General features: G+C 54.4%; 1 protein-coding gene across 9 annotated transcripts in view; it reads left to right on the top strand.

Annotated features, from left to right (window-relative positions):
* The first annotated feature begins 840 nt into the window (after nt 1-840).
* ADCYAP1R1 (ADCYAP receptor type I) overlaps nt 841-19614 on the top strand; it is a 63105-nt gene continuing 44331 nt past the window's right edge. For all 9 annotated transcript variants that reach the window (XM_017876432.1, XM_017876431.1, XM_017876428.1 and 6 more), the window contains exons 1-3: nt 841-1057; nt 11546-11667; nt 13195-13300. In XM_017876432.1, the coding sequence (XP_017731921.1) occupies nt 11617-11667; nt 13195-13300 (157 nt within the window). In that variant the 5' untranslated portion in view covers nt 841-1057; nt 11546-11616. The remainder of the gene's footprint in view (nt 1058-11545; nt 11668-13194; nt 13301-19614) is intronic.

The following is a 19614-nucleotide window of genomic DNA, read 5'->3' as shown; positions in this document are numbered from 1 at the left end:
CGGCGGGGGGAGGGGGGAGGGTCACATTTGAGTACATCCCGACAGGCACCCCAAAACTAGCCGACCCTCCCAGACCTGGGCGGTAGGGGCAAAGAAGAGCCCAAGGAGGGTCTGAGACTTGCCTGGTAAGGAAGTCTTCTTGGAGGAAGGAGAAGACAGGCTCTGATACACAGGAAATCTTGAGGACCTAGGGAGAAGAAAGAAGGCTTTCTAGTCCTGGCTGTGATGGAGGGAGTGGGAAGAGGGTGGTGAGCCCAGGAGGCCCAGAGATAGAGGAGACGGGGATGACAGGCGGCTGAGGCCTCCACCTCAGCGACCCCGACTCCCGCCACTGGGATTTCCCGCCGCAGCTCCTGCTCAGGTCTGTGCTGCGGGTGGGGTGAGGTTGAGCAGCCCGGCGCCCCACCGTGCCCGACGGCGGGGGGCGGCTGGGCGGGGCCCGCCCACACATGGCGCCTCGACCGCGGGTTTGGCGCCCACAAGCGGGCCCTATTTCTGGCACAAGGCCCGCGGAGCGCGGTACACACCCGCCCCCCAGGCGGCCGCTCATTGGCGTGCAGCACACACTGCGAATCACACACATAGACTTTCGCCGAAGTGTCGCACGGGGAGGCGTGGTCTGTCGCTCTCCCTTTTCTCAGTCCGCGGCAGCGGGCCTGGCTTCGGCGGGTCGGACGCGCGGCGCCTCTCCTCGCAGGACTCCGAGCCGACGCCGGCGAGCCTCCCTTGTGGCCGCGGCCGCGCGGGGGCGCGCGCGAACGTGCGCGCGCGCTGCGCTCCGCCAGGGCCTGGGCGTGGACTGTACGGTCGGGGCTGCGCGCGCGCGATGGCGGGCTCCGGGCGAGCGTGGTCCCCGCGTGCGCACACGCACACGCCGCCGCTCAGGGACATACGGACCCCGGCCGCCCGCGGCCACACAGGTGCAGAGACCCGGCTCGGCGCGCTTTCCTCGGCGCACACTCTCCCCATCCCCGCGCCGCGCGGGCCGCGGACTCGCAGGCTGCGCGTCCTTTGCGGAGTCTGCCCCTGCCCCACGGACAGGCCCCGCAGTGAGCAGGTAAGGGTCGCCCCGCCGCGGCTGCCCCTCCACGCCTAAACTGTCTTCTCCCGGCTCCAGAACCTTCGCCCAGCCGGGACCTCGGATCCCCTCCTCTGGCTTGGCGGTCTCCGCCAGCCGCGACCTCCACCGACGGAGAGTGGGCGAGGGCAGGCGCCAGGCAAACCTTCCAGATCCCAAATGAAGCCCCCTACCGCCTGTGCGCCCTTCCTGCGCGTCAGGATGACACCCCCCAACCCAAGTGTCTGGCGCTGCGCTCCGGGCGGCCGATGGCCGCAGCCTGCCCGGGTAGGGGTCGGCCTAGCTATCTCGCGCCCCTCCTGATGCGGAGAAGGGAGACCAGGGGCAAGGAAGCCAGGAGGCCGGAGGGACCCGGAGTGACATGCCGCCCTACCCCTAGGCGGACGGACGCACCTACGCGGATCCGGAAGGCAGGGCTGGAAAGTCCCCCGGGGCTAGGTACCGCAGTCCGCACGGGGCTTGAGGGGTGGGCAAGCAATGTGCTAGGTAGGGGTTGCGGTAGGGGCCAGTGTAGAATGCCCCTCTGTGGTGACACATTCGGGATTGTTCAAAAGAGCGTCGTCTCGGTTTCCCGTGGCGCGGAGGGGCTGGGGTTGGGGATGCTAAGGCTTCGGTGGTCCCAGAAGAAACGCCCTGCGGGGTCTGTGGGGAAACGACACCGGCCTTCCCAGGCTGAAGTGGGCCCGCCCAGACCCCTGCCGGCCGCTTTAAAGGCAGAGGCTCCTGCGGCAGCTGCGGGGGGGCGGAGGCCACATCCTCGGCGGGACCTTGGCAGGTTAGGGGGCTCAGAAGGGACCGGGGAGCCAATGGATGCAGCTAGACCCTCAGGAGGGAACCCAGCCGGAAGCCGACTGCATTTCACTTGGAGCTGAGGAGCGGAGCCTCACCCCTGGATGGAGCTCAGCCCCCTTTTGGAAGATGCTGGGGGTGAGGGGTGGACACCTGCTAATTCTTCCGACCATTCCTATGTTTTTGAGTGCAGGTGCGTCAGACTCCCTTTATCTTCCCTAGCCTTACGATGTCCCACAAAGCCCCCCTGGCCCTCTCCAAAGACACAGTATTTGGCTTTTCCCACGAGCGGCCCTGGGGAGGCGCTGGGGGATGGGAAGGGGCTGGACGCAGCATGTGGGGGGCAACTTGCCCTGGGACTGCAGCTGGCCTGAGACAGACAAGCATCCTGAAGGTCAGGGTAGAAGCTTTGAGTGGCAGTAGGATTCCCAAGAAGATGAAAAACTATGTTTGAACCTTTGGGGGCAGGGGCAGCAGGCAGCACCCAGGTTTTATCAGGAGACCCCAATTAAATGAGTTTGGTGCTGGGTACAAGTAGGACTGTTGGAGTCCCCAGTCCTAAGCTAAGTTCTGCTCCTCATCGACCTTGGGGAGGGCAGGCAGAGGCACCAGCTTGGACACAAGCCGAAATCTGAACATACAAATTGGAGATGGAACACGCTGAGCAGGCCCTGGGCCAGATTTTCCAACCAATCCATCAACAAGTGTGTGTGGGGTGACAATGGAGGCGGGCCCGGTCCTTTTCCTCTTTGGCCATGGGTGATTCATGGGTGGTTGGGTGTCTGGAGCAAGACCCCCAAAAGTCTGTTTGCCCCCATGTGTGGTGAGGGGAGGTGTCTGTGGGGAGCCTCTGAAAGGATCCCTCTCCTGCACTGGGACTGATCTAGGCTAAGCGGTGCATTAAGTCCTGTTTTGTATAAGGTTCAGGCTGGCAAGGGATTGATTGGAGAAACACTTTTGACCCATGCTTTTCACATGGCCACCTCTCTCTGTTGTGCATCAACTTTGGGACACTCCCTCAATTTATGTCAAATAAATAAATACACACATGGGAGTTTATAGTATATGTGGCTGAGAGGCTAAGAAAGCCAAGGCCACAGGGTGGCTTTTCTCCTGGGGACAGGGCTTAGGCTGGAGCGTCCCAGGTTGCCGCCCTCCCAGGGACAAGCATTTCATTGACCTGGGGCTGGCACTGATTAAGTGGAGGACATCTTGTGCTGTCTGCCACAGGGCAGAACCAAGATGTGCCAAGTGCAGAGCTGGAGCTTAGCTCGGTGCCAGGCAGGCCTTGCTTGCCTGAGACCCACCCACCATGGGGCTGACACTGGAGGTGACAATGAGTTTCCTGTCCCAGTCAGGTTTGTGAGCAGAGGCCTGATGCCCCAGACAGGGGCTACCAAGTGGTTTTCTACCCTGGAAGGCCTAGAGGCCTCAGAGACCCTCAGCCTTCCCTGAGGAGAGGAATCTAAGATTCCAGGGTCTGAATGAGTTGGGCTTAGTGGTCCAGCCGCCTGGCAAGATGGAGACTGGAAACGCCTCAGCTGCAACGTGTTTGTACCAAGCTCTGGATGCCGTCAGAGGCAAACGGTGACAGCCACCCCCACAGTGACACACAGAGAGGGAGTGACACACAGCTAGGAAAGCATATAGGCTTTCTATGACACCTGCCAGAGAGCTGGGGTACAATAGTGACAAGCAACACCAGAAAGACAAATGGATGTTGAGACACACCCTCTCACACAGATCTGGGCACACCCAGGGACTCAGAGATATTTGCCCAAAGAAGATCACAAAGGTCTTCATTAATAAAAGTCCAGCTGCATATTGAAATGAATGGAGGAAAGTGTGTGTGTGTGTGTGTGTGTGTGTGTTGCATGAACCTAGAACAAGGGTAGGCAACCTTTTTCTGTAAAGTGCCAGATAGCAATTATTTTACGCTTGTGTCCATATACAACTGCTTAATTCTACTGTGTAGCCTACTGCAGCCTTAGATGATATGTAAACAAGTGAGCATGGCTCTGTTCTGATAAACTTTATTTATGGACACTGAAATTTGAATTTCATACATTTTGCCTGTGTCGTGAAATATGATTCTTTTAATTCTTTCCAACCATTTAGAAATGTAAAAGCATTCCTGGCTCACTGGCCGTACAAAAATAGGCTACAGGCTGGATCTGACTGGCTGGAAGGGGTTGCCAGCTCCTGGGTTGTAAGGTTAGGAAAGAGAAATGGTCAGAGAGGTTGACGAAGGGAGGGACTTAGCGCTGATAGCTGGAGATGCCTGATGGTACCTTGGATACTTCGCTCCGTTCTGCGTGGAGCTCAGAGTGCCCATCTGTTTAATGGGAGAGGCTCCCTGCCTAGCCTCAGCACCCTCCACCAGATTGGCCTCCGCTTTGTCCCTGTGATCGATTCCCCCACTCTGAAGACACCTAGAGACAGCATTCAGGACTGAAAAACTGACTGCTGTCACTTGAGCCTGCCAAACAGTTCCTGAGCCCCCTTTACCATTCACCCCTTGTGTCCAAGTCTGTGCCCATGCCCACAGGTGGGGAAGCCACACAGAAACCTGGGCATGCCCCTTGTTGTAGACACGACTCGAAACTCACAATGAACACGATGAGACCTGAAACAGCTCAGAGGAGAGGGGCTCCTTATCTCAGGGCTGGGGCTTCTCAGTGGAGGAGGGCAAGGTCATAAAGGACAGGTGGGCAGGTGCTGCCTGAGTGGGCTTCCTGGTGGTGGTGTTGGGGGTTTGGGTTGACCTTGGAGGATAGCTGGACACTCTTATCTCAGCTCTCCACAGACTCCATGCATTGCCTTAGCTGCCCTCATCTTTTCCTCCTGATCAATGGGCACTGCAGAGGGTTGACTGAGACAAACATATATATATATATGTGTGTGTGTGTGTGTGTGTGTGTATCCTTCCTAGGCACCTCTGAACTTCCCAGCCACTGATCTGAGGCTTGTGGGCTTGTGTAGTGAACCAGGTCCTATCTTGTGTTTCTTCCTTTCTCTACTGCCTCCTCCTGAAATTTCCTTCCTGCCACCTGTGGTGGGGATGGGCCAAGGAGACACTCCTGTCTGATTTTTCCGTGTCTCTGGATTCTGTCCCCCACTTTCCATCCCAACCGCCTTCCTGCTCAGCTTAGTACCCCATCACCTCTACCCTAGATCCAGAAAAGGGCCTCAGGGTACATTTCTGCCTGCACTTTCCTCCCTTGTCTTTGCTCCCCAGCCTTTGAAGGGATATTTTCTAAATGAGAAGCTGATCACTCCACTCCCTTGCTTAGAACTCTTCATTGCCCCACCCCTGTCCGGTGGAACAACCCTCCAGCTTCCACAGACTGGCACCAGCCCTCCACCCTCTCATCCACCTCACCAACTCCTGATATCTTGTTGTGCTGCTTGACACCCTGGAATCACCTTCCCAAATCCATCCAGGGGGCACTCATCCAAGTTTTCTGGGCACTCATGTGTCTTGCCTGTGCCAGGTGCTATGGGCACACGCACATCAGAGCTGGGCTCATGCTCACTTAGGAGAGGCTGAAGCTTAACCAGGGTCTGCACCAAGCGAAAGGTTCTCAGTGCAGAGCTACTCCTCCTCAAGCCATACCCCCTGCCGGGTAGGTGCTCAGTGAACACCGTCCACAAGCTTGTGCCTCTCTCTGGCCAGGCTTCCTGTTCCCCTTCCTCCCCTCCCTCCTCCTGTCATTCCCTCAATCCTTTCCCTTCCTACCTCCCTCTTCTCCCTGCATTTATCTTCTGCCTTCTTCCTCCCCCTCCTCTTAGCTGGCCCAGGGGGTGCACTCCCTGACACCTCCAGGTCAGGAAAGGTCCCTGCACTATCCAGTATGGAAGAAGACTCCTCACAGGACCCTGGGAAGGACTTGGCAGCATGACCTTGGGGAAGTTTCCTCTTCTCCTAGGGCCTCAGAGCCTCACCAGTGAGATGGGATGATACTGCCAACGTTCATGGGTGCCCCAGCCTGGCCCTTCCCTGCCTTGGACCTGGTTCCCCACCCAAGCTTGTACGAAATGCAGGGCACGAGTGGGATCATCACTAGGGCCCATCTGGTGGCCTGACTCCTGTCACCTTGTCACGCCTGCCATTGTGCCCTTTATCGGCTCTGGTCTTCTTGAGGAGGAAGGAGGTTCTAGAGGGTTTCCCCTCCTTCCCTGCAGTAGCTTCTGTCCCTCCCTTTGAGGGGTGAGTGGGAGGGGGGCAGTGTTTCATCTTTCAGCCTTCTCTCCCTTGTTCCTGGCCCTAGGAGGGAGAGGAGGAAGTAGGGGTGGTCCAGCCCCCCTGTCATGAGTAAAGGGAGCATGGGGAGAGCAGGGGAGGCGAGTGATGTACTTAGCCTGGCCATCTCCTTTCTAGTATCCAGGCCTGTCCTGCCCTGTAATGGGGAGGGATGCTGAGTGGCCAGAAGATTCCAGTAAGAGGTGGCACAGATGGCCCCAGCCCCTTGAGGGGCAGATGAGAGTCCCAGGGCTGTGTGATCCAAAGAAGAGGTGGGGTAGGTTGTCCACACACACCTGTGTGGGCTTATGTGAGGCAGAGGAACCTGTGCTGCTCAGGGCTGGTTGGGAAGGGCACAGGGACATCAGAGCTTCCCACTGTGGGCCTGGGCCAGACGCTGGAGTGGGGCAAGCCCATCTCAAGAGCAGAGTTGCCTTCAGCCAGGGGAAGCAGAAGGGCTCTGCCGGGCTTTGGACAGTACAGGGACGGCTGGAGGGTCTCTGAGTCCCCTCTGCACAGAGATGTGGAAAGTCTGCTAGCCCAGTGAGTCACCGCTCGCTCCCATGTGCTGACTGATGATGCCATCCTCTGTGTGCAGGAGCCACCGCTGCTTGGTGCAGCGACTCAGAGGAGGACATGGCTGCTGTAGTCAGTTTAACTCCAGGTTTGGTGGCTGGACTTATGAGGCCTGAGGAGGAAGGGGGAATGGTGTGCTATTGGGATCCCCCTGAATTCCCTTACAGTCCAGGTATCTGTCACACATCCCATTCCTGCCAGGCAAGCCTCCAGGCTCTATATTGTGTGACCTTGGAAAGTGTGTCACCTTCTCTGGCCTCAGTTTCCCCATCTGCACCTTGGGAGGTGGGCTTTAAAGTCTATTTCAGGTCTGAAATGTTGTATCTGTAACGAACTCTTCCTAAGGAGGAAACTAGATATAGATATGTAAATGGGTGTAGTGGTGGGCCTGACTAACCCCTGGAGGTGTGTGTGGGGGTCCCTACTAGGGTACCAGTGGACTCTGAACTGATCTCCTTTGACCAGTAAGAGAGGGCAGTGGAAGCATAGGGATGGAGTGCACCAACTTTGGAGCCAGACTGCTTGGGTTTACTTCCCAGCTCTACCAGGGACTTGCTGTGTGATTTTGGGGAAGTTGCTTACCCTCTCTGTGCGTCAGTCACCTCTGCTATAGAATGAGCTAATGCTAGTAACTATTTCAGGCAGGTTAAATGAGTTAACACATGTTTATTGCTTGGAAGAGTGTCTGGCACATACTGAGTATTTAATAAATGTTAGCCATTAGTAAATAAAATCACAGGAGGCCTGCTGTTCCCATTTTGAATGTTACACGGTGCTGTGGGGGTGGAGGTGATAGCAAGAGGGTACAAAAAGTCTGAACACAAAGTGGTGAGATAATAATAATAATTAACCCATGTATAGCCCTTACTGAGTGCCAGGCTATAGTATATACTCTATAGTTTATTTGTATAAATTTGCTGATGCCTCACTGTAACATCTGTGAGATAGACTTTAATATTACTCCCATTTTACAGATGATAAAAAAAAGGCACAGAGAAGTTAAGCTGTTTTCCCAAGCTCCTAGGGCAAAAACTTCTGGCAAAATGGTCCGAAGTCTGTTATACTAAATGCCAGGAGGTAACTTTAATCATCCTTAAAAACTATCTGCCCCAACAGATCCTGGACCCAAGAGAGAGAGCCAGGGAATATGAGGTGACCCGTTTTCCCATCCTGAGCCACTTTTGTGGCTCGGTTGAAATCCATCCTCAGGGAGGGGAGAGTTCAACCCTGGGCTGCAGTCGCAGGGCCTGGCCTGTCCCTTGAGGGTGTCACTAGCAGCTTGGGAGAGTCTGGAGGAGGAGGAGCCACTGGCAGGGCTGGGGTGGCCAACAAGTGAGGGGACCCATCTCAGAGGGACACTGCAGAGAAGCACTTGGTTTAGGGCAGGCGGCCTAAGTCTGTAAACTCTGAGCGTTGTTCAGCGGGGGGCAGTGCAGCGTTGCAGTGGGGGCAGAAGTGCCTGAAAGGATTACCACCCAGAGAGGGGAGAGGCTGTGGGAGGTGATCCCTGAGGTCCCCAGCCGAGTCAAGTCCTGGGAGCTCCCAGGTTCTCTCTCTCCTCCTCTTTGCTGGCAGGGGCATCTGTGTCCAGTTGGGCAGTGGGTGGACTGTAATGGGTGTGGGGACCAAGAGAAGGTAACAGTGGGAATCAAGAACCCTGGGTCTAGTTCCAGAGGAGGCGCCCTAGTGAGAGTGCCCCAGCTCCCTTACCCTGGGTCACTGGGCTCGGGGCACACCTGTCTCCTGGTAAACAGCCTGGTGATGAAGCAGGGGGCTGGGGGTGGGTCGGGGCTAGGGCCTCTGCTGGAGCTTGTCTGCAGTCCACTGCAGCTATAGCTGAGGAGCTGCCTTTCCCACAGCACGGGCGAGGCCCCTGCAAGTCTGGGCATCCCTGCATGTGTGCATGCATGTACACACGTGTGTATGTGTGTGTCGTGCCTATACCTGCACCCATATCTGAATCCGAATATATCTTATTGCCTCTCTATAGCTGAAGGCCTTTGCTGAGTGTGTGTCAGTGTGAATTGTTCTGTATATCTACAGTCTGATATGTGACATCTGAATTGCCGTGTGCTTGCATCTGCACATATCTTCTTTCCGTGTGTGGTCCTCTATGTGTCTGCGAAGGAGTGTGTGTGTGTATGTGTGTGTGTGTGTGTGTGTGTGTGTGTGGTTGCCTGTTGGTCCCTGAAAGAATCTCTACCTTGTGTATCCCATCATGGGAGTTTATATTGATATCTTCAAGTGGTGGCCCTGGGGATAAATGTCTCTTTGTCTCTGTAGGGTTGACATGTCTTTATGATCATCTCTGTGGACCTGTTTCTGTGTGTGTGTGTGTGTGTGTGTGTGTGTGTGTGTGTGTGTGAAAGAGAGAGAAACAGGATCAGAAATCCACCAGTCCTCAAAACACAAACTCACTGTCTGCTTGCTGCCACCCGCTCCCCCACCCCACCAGAGCTGTTCAAAATCCTGGTTTCCTCTGTGCCAGCTCCCTGGGTTCTAATAAAGGTTAAAATAGAGGCTTTATAATCCTAACTATACACGAGCATCACCTGGAGAACTTTAAACACCACTGCTGCCCGAACCACAGCTGAGTGCTTCTGATTCATTTGGGCAGGGGTAGTTTTGGAAAGCTCAGATGACTCTAGTGGGCAGCCCAGGTTTTATACTGGGGTCAGAGGTTAGGCCTTTGCTGGGGAAGCAGTGAGTATCCGCTAGAGGGCAGCCCAGTCTTAACAGGGGTAGTGCTGCTGCCATCTCAAGGTGTTGCTGAGAGCGAGGAGCTCTGTTTTCACTTTTGTGGGCTGAGGTTGTGGAAGGTGCAGGGAATCAACCCCTGATCTTGGAGGCTCTCTGCCTTGCAGGATCTCCCCACAACACTCTGCTGGCCTAGAGAGATGGCCTCCAGCCTCTGCCGAGGGTCACTGGTGCCAGACACTCCTCCCTCGCAGCCAGGCAAGTCAGGAGGGTTTTCTCTTTGCAGGCAGAGCCTTGGGTTCCCCAGGGCTGGTAGAAGTGACCAAGCCCTTTGGGGGCCACTAGTGCTAGGTCACACCAGAGGTAGCCTGTGGCCACCAGGGGCCTGGCAAGCCCTGGGAGCTGGTACAGAGACCGAAGCCTGAGTGCCTGGTAGAGATGGTGCCTCAGGGTGCCCAGGACTGCTGAGACCAGTGCTTCCCCAGCCTGCCCTGTCTTCCCTGACCCACAGGAAGAGGCTGGGCCAGTGTTGCCATGGTCCCCAGGCTTCTTGCAGCATCTCTTGGGGATATCTGAGGCCTCCCTCCGCATCTCTGAGTGAGCCCTGGTGCATAATATGGGGAGATGGGGGCTCCCTCTTTTTGAGCCTTCCTGCAGCTGGTTTTATTTCCACTTTTTGGATGCCTGCTTATCTCCAGCTTGAGCTTGGAGAGGCCCTGTGGGAAGCAAGGAGAGAGGGAGGGGATGTGGTTAGGCAGAGAGTGAGGGACACAAAGGCCCCTGGGGTGCAGCAGCTCTGCCCGCTGGTGGGGGGTGTGCAAGGACTAATGGTTGGGATACACATGAAGGATTTGCTCGGGCCCCCCATGGCCTCCTGGGCCAGGCACCTGTGGGTTAGCCGTGCCCTGATATGGGCCTACTCAATCTCTTTTATAATAATTTAATAGTAATAATAATTTTTAAATAACCATAACCATTGCACAGCTCTACTGGAGCCTATTTAGCAGTGCCTGTTGATGGATGCTTTGCTGTCCCATTTTTTATTGTTGATGCTATTTTAAAGGATGCGGTGGCGAATGTGCTTGCATGTGCTTCTTTTCGTCCAAGTGCAAATATTTATCAGATGCAGAATTGCTGTGTTGTAGGGTGTATGTCGTAATGATCAGTTTTAGAAGCAGAGTATACTATTCCCCTGGGAGCATGCTGGGCTCTTGCAGCCTCCTTTTTGGACTCCCTGTAACCTATCTGTTTGGTCCCCACCAGTGGCCCCAGTCCTTGCAGACCTGCCCCTTGGAGCTCCTGCAGCTCTGAGGCTTGAGCACATGCTTCAGCTGCCACTGTATTTTCCGTGTCATGGCTTAAGGCTTTATCCCGAAGATGAAGTAGAGTGAGGTAGGGCAAAAAGAGGGTGTAATTGTTAGGGAACCAGGCCAGGCAGCTGGAACAAAGAGGCCCTTTAAGGGGGTAATTAGCTAGAAGGTGGTTTCCTGCTGGTGTAACAGTCTGGAGCTAGGTGGGCCTCCAGGCAGGCTGGGTGGCTGGGTTCCACAAGGTCACTTGGTGGTCCTGCCTCCTCTCGCAGCGTTGCTCCCTACCCCCCTCAGATCCTGTTCACGTCCACACTGTCAAAGTCGGGTTTGTCATTTGGGAAGGGTTAAAGAGCAGGAGCAGAGATCATGCCAGGACCTCATGCACAGAGGGTGCAGATGTGGCCACAGGCTGCCACCCACATTCCATAAGTGCTAATAACTTCATCATGTGCCCACACCTCCAGTCTAGAGATACCAGGAAATGTCATCTCTAGGTGAGCATGCATGTGCCAGCGAAAGCTTTGTCACTGTGGAGGAGGGGGAAAATGCAAAGATTTGGGAAGGCAATCCCTCTGTTGCCAAGGAGAAAGTCATTCCAGAGCATGCCAGGAGACTGGTGGAGCTGAGCCAGTGTGTACCCATAGTATCCCAGCACCTAGCACAGACTGAGTGCCTAGCACATGTTTGCAGGGCAGAAGAAGAAAAAGCAAGACGGATGCAGGCAGGGAGGTGGGGTTATCCTTGGAGGCTGAAAGCTGTGCTGCAGGGAGCTGGGGGAATAAGGAAGGGAGGTGGTCTCGCCCCTGCCACTGCACTGGGCTCACAGGATTCACATCTTTCCTTCCTCTCTAGCCCAGAGACACGTTGGGGCTGACCCACAGCTGCTGTCAGTGGGAGGCCAGTGGTGCTGGCCAAGAAGTGTCATGGCTTGTGTCGTGCAGGTTTCCCTGGCTGCTCTCCTCCTGCTGCCTATGGTAAGGGCCCAGGAACGTCTCTCTGGGAGCCCCAGGCTCACCTGAACCCCCACTCCAGAGAACCCATGTTTTATGTGTGCCCTCAGCTCAGCTATTCATCTGGCTGGTATTTCTGCCAACACCACCACTGGGCCACCCAGTGCCTTTGTGTGAATCAGAAAAGACATGCCTTCCTCAAGACCCTGTACTGATTTGACTAGAAATGATTACAACATTTACAAATCTTTATGATGGTAATGTGTGGTAACCTTTAGAGTTGCACAGTGCACAACCTGCTCAGCTGAATGCAGGAACCCTGGTCAGGGCTGCAGAAGGCTCTTTCGATTTTCTCGTCACCATCCCACAATGCCCTTCCAGGAGAGAACTCAGAAGGCTGCCCCCTGCTCAGGTCTCTCCCTGAGCAAAGGTGGGGATGGGGAGTGGGCAGAGGAGGACTCCCAGGTATTGGTCCCACCACTCTACCTGAGAGTTCAGAATAGCAGTGGGTGAGGCTGTCCTCAGAACCCTGGGTACCAGTCCTGCCTCTGCCCTGACTCACTGTGTGGCCACAGACAAGCCTGTCCCTTTCCCTGAAAACTGCCTGCACATCTGTGAATAGTAGGGGTTGGACTGTGTCCCCAAACATGGCCCTTGGCAACTCAAATGCCTTGTGACTGCCTCTATACTTGCTGACACCCCCCTGGGAACCATCCCTGCCCTGGGGTCTTGTGTTAAAGCGACAGCATTTGGAAGCAGCTGTCATAATAGCAGTGCATAGACTGTGAAGTTACTTGGTCCTGAACTTGAAGCCTATATCTGCTATTAACCAGCGGTGTAACTTTGGGCTGGAGTTTCTTAACCTTTCTGAGCCCCAGTTTCTCCTTCTGTAAATAAGGATGGTGAGTAGTCCCCACTAAATGGCACCACTGCTCCTTATCCTGCAGCTGCTGGGGGCACCTTCTTCCTGAGCCCCTGGAGGAAAGAGACAATGAGCTTTCTCAGCCTGACTTCTCCCCTACCACTTGTTTTCTCCTTTAAACTGCAGTAGTAGCCTCGTGGCTGCTGGAGTCAGACCTCCTGGGTTGGAGTCCTGGCTTTTCAGTCTACTGAGCCACATGACTTTGAGCAAGTGACTTAACATCTCTGTACTTAAGTTTTCACATCTGTAAAATGGAAAATGATAAAAATAGTACTGCATAGTACTCTCCAGATCCATACACACGCACACATATGACACTCAGAATAATGCATGCACAGAGTGAAGTGCTGTATGCGCTTGCTAATATTGTTATAAGATGTGGAAACTGAGAGCCCAGGAGGGAGTGGGACCTGTCCAAAGCCACACATTGAGCTGGTGACTGAGAAGAGCCCTCATGGTGTCTCTCAAGGTGAATGTCAGGGCCCCTGCTGGCCCTGACATCTCTTGTCACTCTCCTCTCTGCTTCTACTCCCCACTCTCTCCAGGACACTGCCCCTGGGGCTTTGGTAGGAGAGCCTACAGGCGGCCTTCCTACCCGCTCCCACTGTACATCCTGTGTTCTCCTACAGGCCCCTGCCATGCATTCTGACTGCATCTTCAAGAAGGAGCAAGCCATGTGCCTGGAGAAGATCCAGAGGGCCAATGAGCTGATGGGCTTCAATGATTCCTCTCCAGGTGAGCGGGGCAGTAGGGAGCCTGCCACTTCCCCAGTGCCAGCTTTCAGAACTGTTTTCCTGTTCTCAGGCCCACTTAGCAGAGAGTGGTCAAGGGTATGGGTTTCTGGGGCCTTCAGAAAGCCCTTCGGAATACTGATGTTCTGGATCTGCTCTGGGCAATGATGCTGGGGCTGCCGTCCTCAAGGTTCGTGTGGCCTGGATGCTTCACAGCTGTTCTGGGTAACTGGACATGGCCGCCTTCTCTCCCACAGGGGCTAGGATAGCTTTGGTGCCTGGGCTGGGCAGTGGCTGTCAAGAGCTTGTTAGCAGCAGAATGGGCCTGGTGGCAGCAGGGACACAGCTGTTGCCTATGGCTGAGCTGTAGAGCATTTGGTCAACCCAGGGAAGGAAATGTGGGGTCCTTTCCAATCTCCTCTGCTCATTGCATCAGAAATCAGAGAAGAAAGCAGCAGCAGGAACTGCAGTCTTGAAGACTTGTGTACAATGCTTCTCCTGGGACTGCATTTGAGGAGGGTCCTGCTTCCCTGCGCTGGAGGAAGCACACGTTGCAGGACATTGAGCGTTCTTAGCCTCTCCCTCTAAATGCCCATAATACCCCGATCCCAATGACAGCCACAAAATGCCTCCCAAGATTTCAAATGTCCCAAGGGAGTGACACGATCCCTGGTGAGAACTAGTGGCCCCATTGAACCCCTCTCATCCTAACTCCCCATTGTGCAGATGGGAAGCTAAGGCTCACACAGCAAAGGTGCCTTCGAATCTTGGCCTCAGGGGAAGTTGGGGATTTGGGGGAGGGGGCATCACAGAGGCCTCTCCAGCCTCACTTGTGCCTCAATCGTTGGAGGACTGGCTCCATGCTGCCTAAGGGTAGGACTCTCTGCTCAGGCCGGAGGGATTCATTTTTCCTTCTGGATCCTCTGAGCACCATCTGTTTAAGCACTTGATTAATCCGCAGCCCAGTTAAATGGAATGGTCCCACTGGATGGAGCTCCCCGGCCAGTTGCTTCTCAGTAAACATTAACTGGTGAGGGAGCTACTCTGGGCTGTGCTGGCCTTTGCCTCCAGCTGAGCTCTTGCTCAGCCCTAACCAAGGCTGAATGGGGATTTGGAGCCCCACCAGTGAGGGAAACTGAGGCCGGGGGCCCAGAAGGGCACACTGTTGGAGGAGACTCAAAGAATACCCCAAGAATATCTGGTCCAAGTCTCTGTTTGGAGGGTGGGACTGCCGAGCCCTGAGGGCAGGGATGGTGTGGATCACATGGAGGATCAGGCTGAGGTGGGTCTGGAACCCAGGTGTCCTGCTCCCAACCCAGGGCCATTGCTCCTGCATCACATGTCTTGGATACATTTGGGGTTGAGCAATAAAAGCATCCAGGAGGGAAGAATAGAGGCAGGGGCTGGGGTGGGACAGGGACCTTGGTGTAAGCTGTGTGCAGTTTAATTGCACACCTGCTTGTTGAACTCTGGGCTGAGAGGGCAAGACAGGCCTGTCCACAGGAATGTCACAGCAGAGACAAGGGAGATGGATGCCAGGCTGGACATACAGCATCCCTGGAGGGGCCAGGCCAGTGCTGGGGAGCAGGTCTCACCTGCAGGTGTGCTCAGGAGAGGAAGAGATAAGTTCTCTGTGGGAAGGATTCATATATTGAAACTGGATCCTTGCTTCTCAAACCTGGCTGCACATCAGAATCACTGGGGAACTTTCAGAAAAATGTACTCCAGCCACAATCCAAACCAATTAAATCAGAAGCCTGAGTCCGTCATAGTCACCATAGTTTTTAAAAGCTCCCCAGGCGATTCTAATGAGAAGCTGGTGTTGAGAACCCTTGAGCTAGGCCCAAGGGATAGGTAGGCATTTGAAGGCAGTGGAGAATTGAAGGATAGACGAATGGGTGGACACGGTAGGCTGAGGAATCCACAAGAGGCAGGAGCCTGGTGTTTTTGGCAGTAGTGAGTAACCTCCTGTATTTGGAACTCAGAATTGGAGCAGATGGGTTGGGCTGTCGAGGGGGCATGGCTGAGGGCCCAGGGAGCAGATATTGTGTATTTCATGTCCATCTCCACTGGAGTTGAAGGTAGGGGAAAGCAGTGACCGGCTCCCACTGAGCTGGTATCTCTGCAACTGCCCCAGGGGCTCCACTTGTCCACCTTCAGGGACCTTGTGAGTCAGGGCTGGTCATAGGAGGTCAGGGTGTGAAGGATTCTCCAAGAGGTGAGTGAATAGCTCTCCTTTAACCCTGTCCAGATGGGAGAGGAGGCTGCATCCTCTCACAGTCTGCCTAAAGGAGAGGGTCCCTCATCTCTCCCTACTCGTCCCCTTCCTTGAATCATGGGGTGGGGCTGAGCTAATTAAGCAGAAGCAAAGGGCAGCCATTAGGTGGGGAAGAGGAAAAGACTAAAGGCCCAGCTGGACCACCAACTCCATGGCCCTTTCCTGCTCTGGGCCTCAGGATCTTCTTTTAAAATGAGTGGGGTGGAGTGGATCATGTTAATAGCCAGGCCCTCTACAGACTTCCTGTGTGCCAGGCTCTGTGCCAGCACTTCATTCTACCACCGCAGCGGCTGGGGGATGGGAGTGGTTCTATTATGACCCCTATTTTATAGATAAGGGAACTGAGGCACAAGGAGGTACTTTGCTTAAGGACATAGTCCATTAAGAGGCAGAGGTGGAACTTGCCCTCAGGCAGCCTGTACCCTCAACTTCTGGGATGCACCACCTCTGAAGAGTGACACACTCTGGGTCCCAGCACCCTCCCAGCCCCAGCACCAGCCGTGGGATCTTTGAAGGGCCCTTAATACCTTAATTTTCATGTCTGAAAATGGAGGAAAATAATACCTACCACATGGGATTATTGCATTAAGTGATAAAAACCTGTGAGAAGTGCTAAGGACAGCATATGGCATTTGCTAAGCGCTTAACTAAGACACTGTAGTTATTAGGAGCTGTCATCTTGGAGTGTTGGGGGTCTCCAGGGCTCCCACCTTCTGCTAGATCCCAGTTCTTCTGGGGAGTAGAGAGACATCTCTAGGAAGCAGGTCAGTGCCACTTGGAACAATCCTGGAAGGCTCTCTGGAAGAGCAGGGGAGAGGTTAGGGACCAGATCTGGGCTTCAGAGGGCAGATGGAGAGTACGGGAAGGTGGAGAGAAGCATTCAGCTGGAGAAGGGTGGAAGGGGAGCAGTGAGTAAGGCGGGTGAGCACTGTAACAGCCAGCACTTCAAGGCAGGCACTGGGTTCTCTGTCTCTCTCTCTCTCAGACATGCACGCATGTGCGCGAGCGCGCGCGCACACACACACACACGTGCACGTGCTCACGCTCAATAACTCATTTAACCCTCACCAGCCTATGGGCTGGGTAGAGTTTTACCCCCATTTAACACATGAGGCTGCTTAGACACAGAGAGGTTAGGTTGCTTGTCTCTTACCTAGTAAACCCCTCAGCTGGGAAGGTGGAGCCAAGGTGTGCATGCGGATGGTTCTGGAGTCCATGCCTTCGCCCCTGGGCTGCATTGCTGCTCAGAAGAGGAGTGAGGAGACGCCCTGGCCCTCAGCTTTCCCCTTGCCAGGGTGAAAGGTCATATAGCAGAGGCAGTTGCAGTGAGGCTGGAAAGAGGCCTTGGGAGAGAGGGGCCCTGAAATGTGCTCGAGGTCTGCCCTTTTCTTAGCTTTGAAAAGGCCAAAGGGTGTTTGTGTTTCTGAGGCCCAGGATAGAATGAGGTCTCGGCCTCTAATGACTTGCCTGGGAAGGAGAGGGGCAGGCCAGGATGAGGAGAGGCCCCTGGGGAAGCTGTCCTGAGAAGCAGCGTCCATCCCGCTCACTTTGGGGTTGTGGTCTGAAGAGCTTGCCCTGCAGGCTGAGGTTGGAGGACTCCCCTCAAGGGGACCTCAAGTTCAGGGAGAGCGTTGACCTTGCTGTCACTCACCAGGGAAAGCCTTACTTTTCCCCCGTTGCACCTTAAGAACCTCTGGCCTGCTCTTAGGGGCGCCCTGACTGGAGCTGGGCTTCTTGGCTCCAAATTAAACACACTTGTGAAAGATGGGCCTCCAGTCCTGTCATCACACCTGCAGCACTGTAGAGCCCCCAGGAGCATTTAAAGATGCTGATGTCCAGGCCCCTCTCCAGACCAAAGTCCTCAGCGTTTGGGTCAGGAGGACTCCATGCAGATCTGTGTTAAAAGCCTCCAGGTGATGTGTATCCAGGTCTGAGAACCACTGGCCAGAGCACAGCATCCACCAGGGTACTCAAGTGATCTCAGGCAGAGAGTAGCCCCTCAGGGCCCAGATAAGCCAAGCTGGGGAGCTCACTACTAGCCGAGTCAAATCTGAGTGTACCAAAGAATCGACATCTATATGTTGTGTTATTAATCCATGCCAGCCCTCCTACTGCATCTCTTTCCTGTGCCTTCCCTGCCCGGGTGGTCCCCAAGCACACACACCATGCACAGAACGCTGGCCAAAGTTCAGCTGATGTCCTTGAAACACACTTGAAAAAGGAAACCTGACAGCTTGTTCCAATGCCTGTGAGTGTAAACTCACAACAGTGTCTTTTATAGAGTTTTAACATACTTTTATATATTTTGTGTGTCTTCCACAATCTTTTAAATCTAGTAATATGAGTCAATTGGAACAAGAGCCCTGATCTTAGTTGAATTATGTCCGTGGCACTGTGTGTGTGTGGCTGGGGGGCTCCAGGGGGCTCCAGGAAGGCACTTGTTTCCTTCAAGCCCCTGCTCCTCACCGGTCCTGGGACCTCCACTCCAAAGAGAACCTAGGATGATGCTGAGGGGAGGCACCCATGGTAGCAGGCAGCTTAATGGGAGTGAAAAATAGAGCCCAGAGAGATGGCCATAGGGAGTGAAAGCAAGCTTGCAGCCTGCCTTGCTTTGTTTGCAAAATCCTTGTCATGTTTTAAAGGTGTTTATTGAGGAGAGGAGGGGCTTTGGAGACATAGTTAGTCGTTTTGTCCCTGGTTCCAAACCCCCAAATGCTAATGGAATTTGAGCCAATACCAAATTGGCTCTATCATGTGATGCCCACGGAGGCTGAGGCCAGAGGTGATGGTCATTGGCCAACCACACTGGAGGCAGAGCCGGCTCTGAGATGGGACCCAGGTCTGTTATCTCAGACAGGAAGTGCCCTTTCTCCCGCAGTGCTGTCGTGGCCAGAAGGGAGGGACAAAGAACACCTGTACCTGGGAATTGGCATCCCCAGGCCACACAGCTCTCAGCTCTGTTTACTTTGCAGTCTGCCTGCCCAGGATGAGACCAGCCAGCATCTCTTCTTTGCAGGGCTGCAGATTTTCATCAGCCCAGAAACCTTCCTTGCATCTAAGCAGGGTTGGTCAGTGTGGTCCTCAATGGGGGTCCCCACACTCTGGTGGAGAAGGAAGAGGAGGCCTGTGGTGGCCATAGCAGGAGCAGCAGAGAGCAGGCTTGGAGGGAGGATGGAAAGGACTGCTCATTGCTATTCTGACCTGGTCTCAGAGGCCTCTCCAGGGCACCAAGTGCCTTGAACCAGTCCTTTCTGCCTTCACTAGAGGGGAGAGGCCAAGAGGAGGGAAGCACATCAGGGCTGGGCCAAGGCTTCCCCATCCTTAGAGCAGGAGGAGCTTCTTGTCTGGGCCTCTCAGCTGCTCTGAGACTCAACAGGCCTCAAGCTTGAGGAAAGGGTGGTGTCTGCAGGGACCCTCATGCTGAGGAACTTATTTCCTGTCTGACAGAGGGTTTCACTTCTATCCAAACTTGTGTTTTCCTGAAGTCTGGTCATTCTCAAACTTGAATATCAGATCTTCTGTTAAAACAGATTGCTGGGGCCACCCCAAGAGTTTCTGATTCAGTAGAGCTGGATGGGGCCTGAGCATCTGCATTTCCAGCAAGTTCCCAGGTGGTGTTGCTGGTCTGCGGTCCATACTTTGAAAACCACTGACTTCCAAAGGGGATGGCAGCATCTTTAGTCCTATGCCACCCCCAGCACTCAGCTCACAGCGGGGTCCTCATTTTATGGAACAGAAACATTGGCTGTAAAGTAAATTTTGGTAAATTGAATTGTTTTTACCCTGGATTGCATGCTAAAATGGGGACCTTGTTCTAACAATACCTGAGCATCCTCAGGTGGCTTCTCAAAGGAAGGACCATGGCTTTGTCTGAGTCTCTTTGGTGCCCTGCTCTATGGAGTTTTGAACACTGTAGAACTGGACAAAATCATCACCATGACAACCCAGGATTAGCTCCTTATTTTGTTCCAGACAAAAGCTAATAGCTCGTGCGTTCTCTCTCAGTCACCCTGCCTGAGTGGATCCCTTCCCTCCTGCTC

Source organism: Rhinopithecus bieti, unplaced genomic scaffold (genome assembly GCF_001698545.2).
Source record: "Rhinopithecus bieti isolate Rb0 unplaced genomic scaffold, ASM169854v2 scaffold_10015, whole genome shotgun sequence".
NCBI lineage: Eukaryota > Metazoa > Chordata > Mammalia > Primates > Cercopithecidae > Rhinopithecus > Rhinopithecus bieti.
Note: the sequence above shows the minus strand (reverse complement) of the source record. Positions and strands in the feature narration are given on the sequence as shown.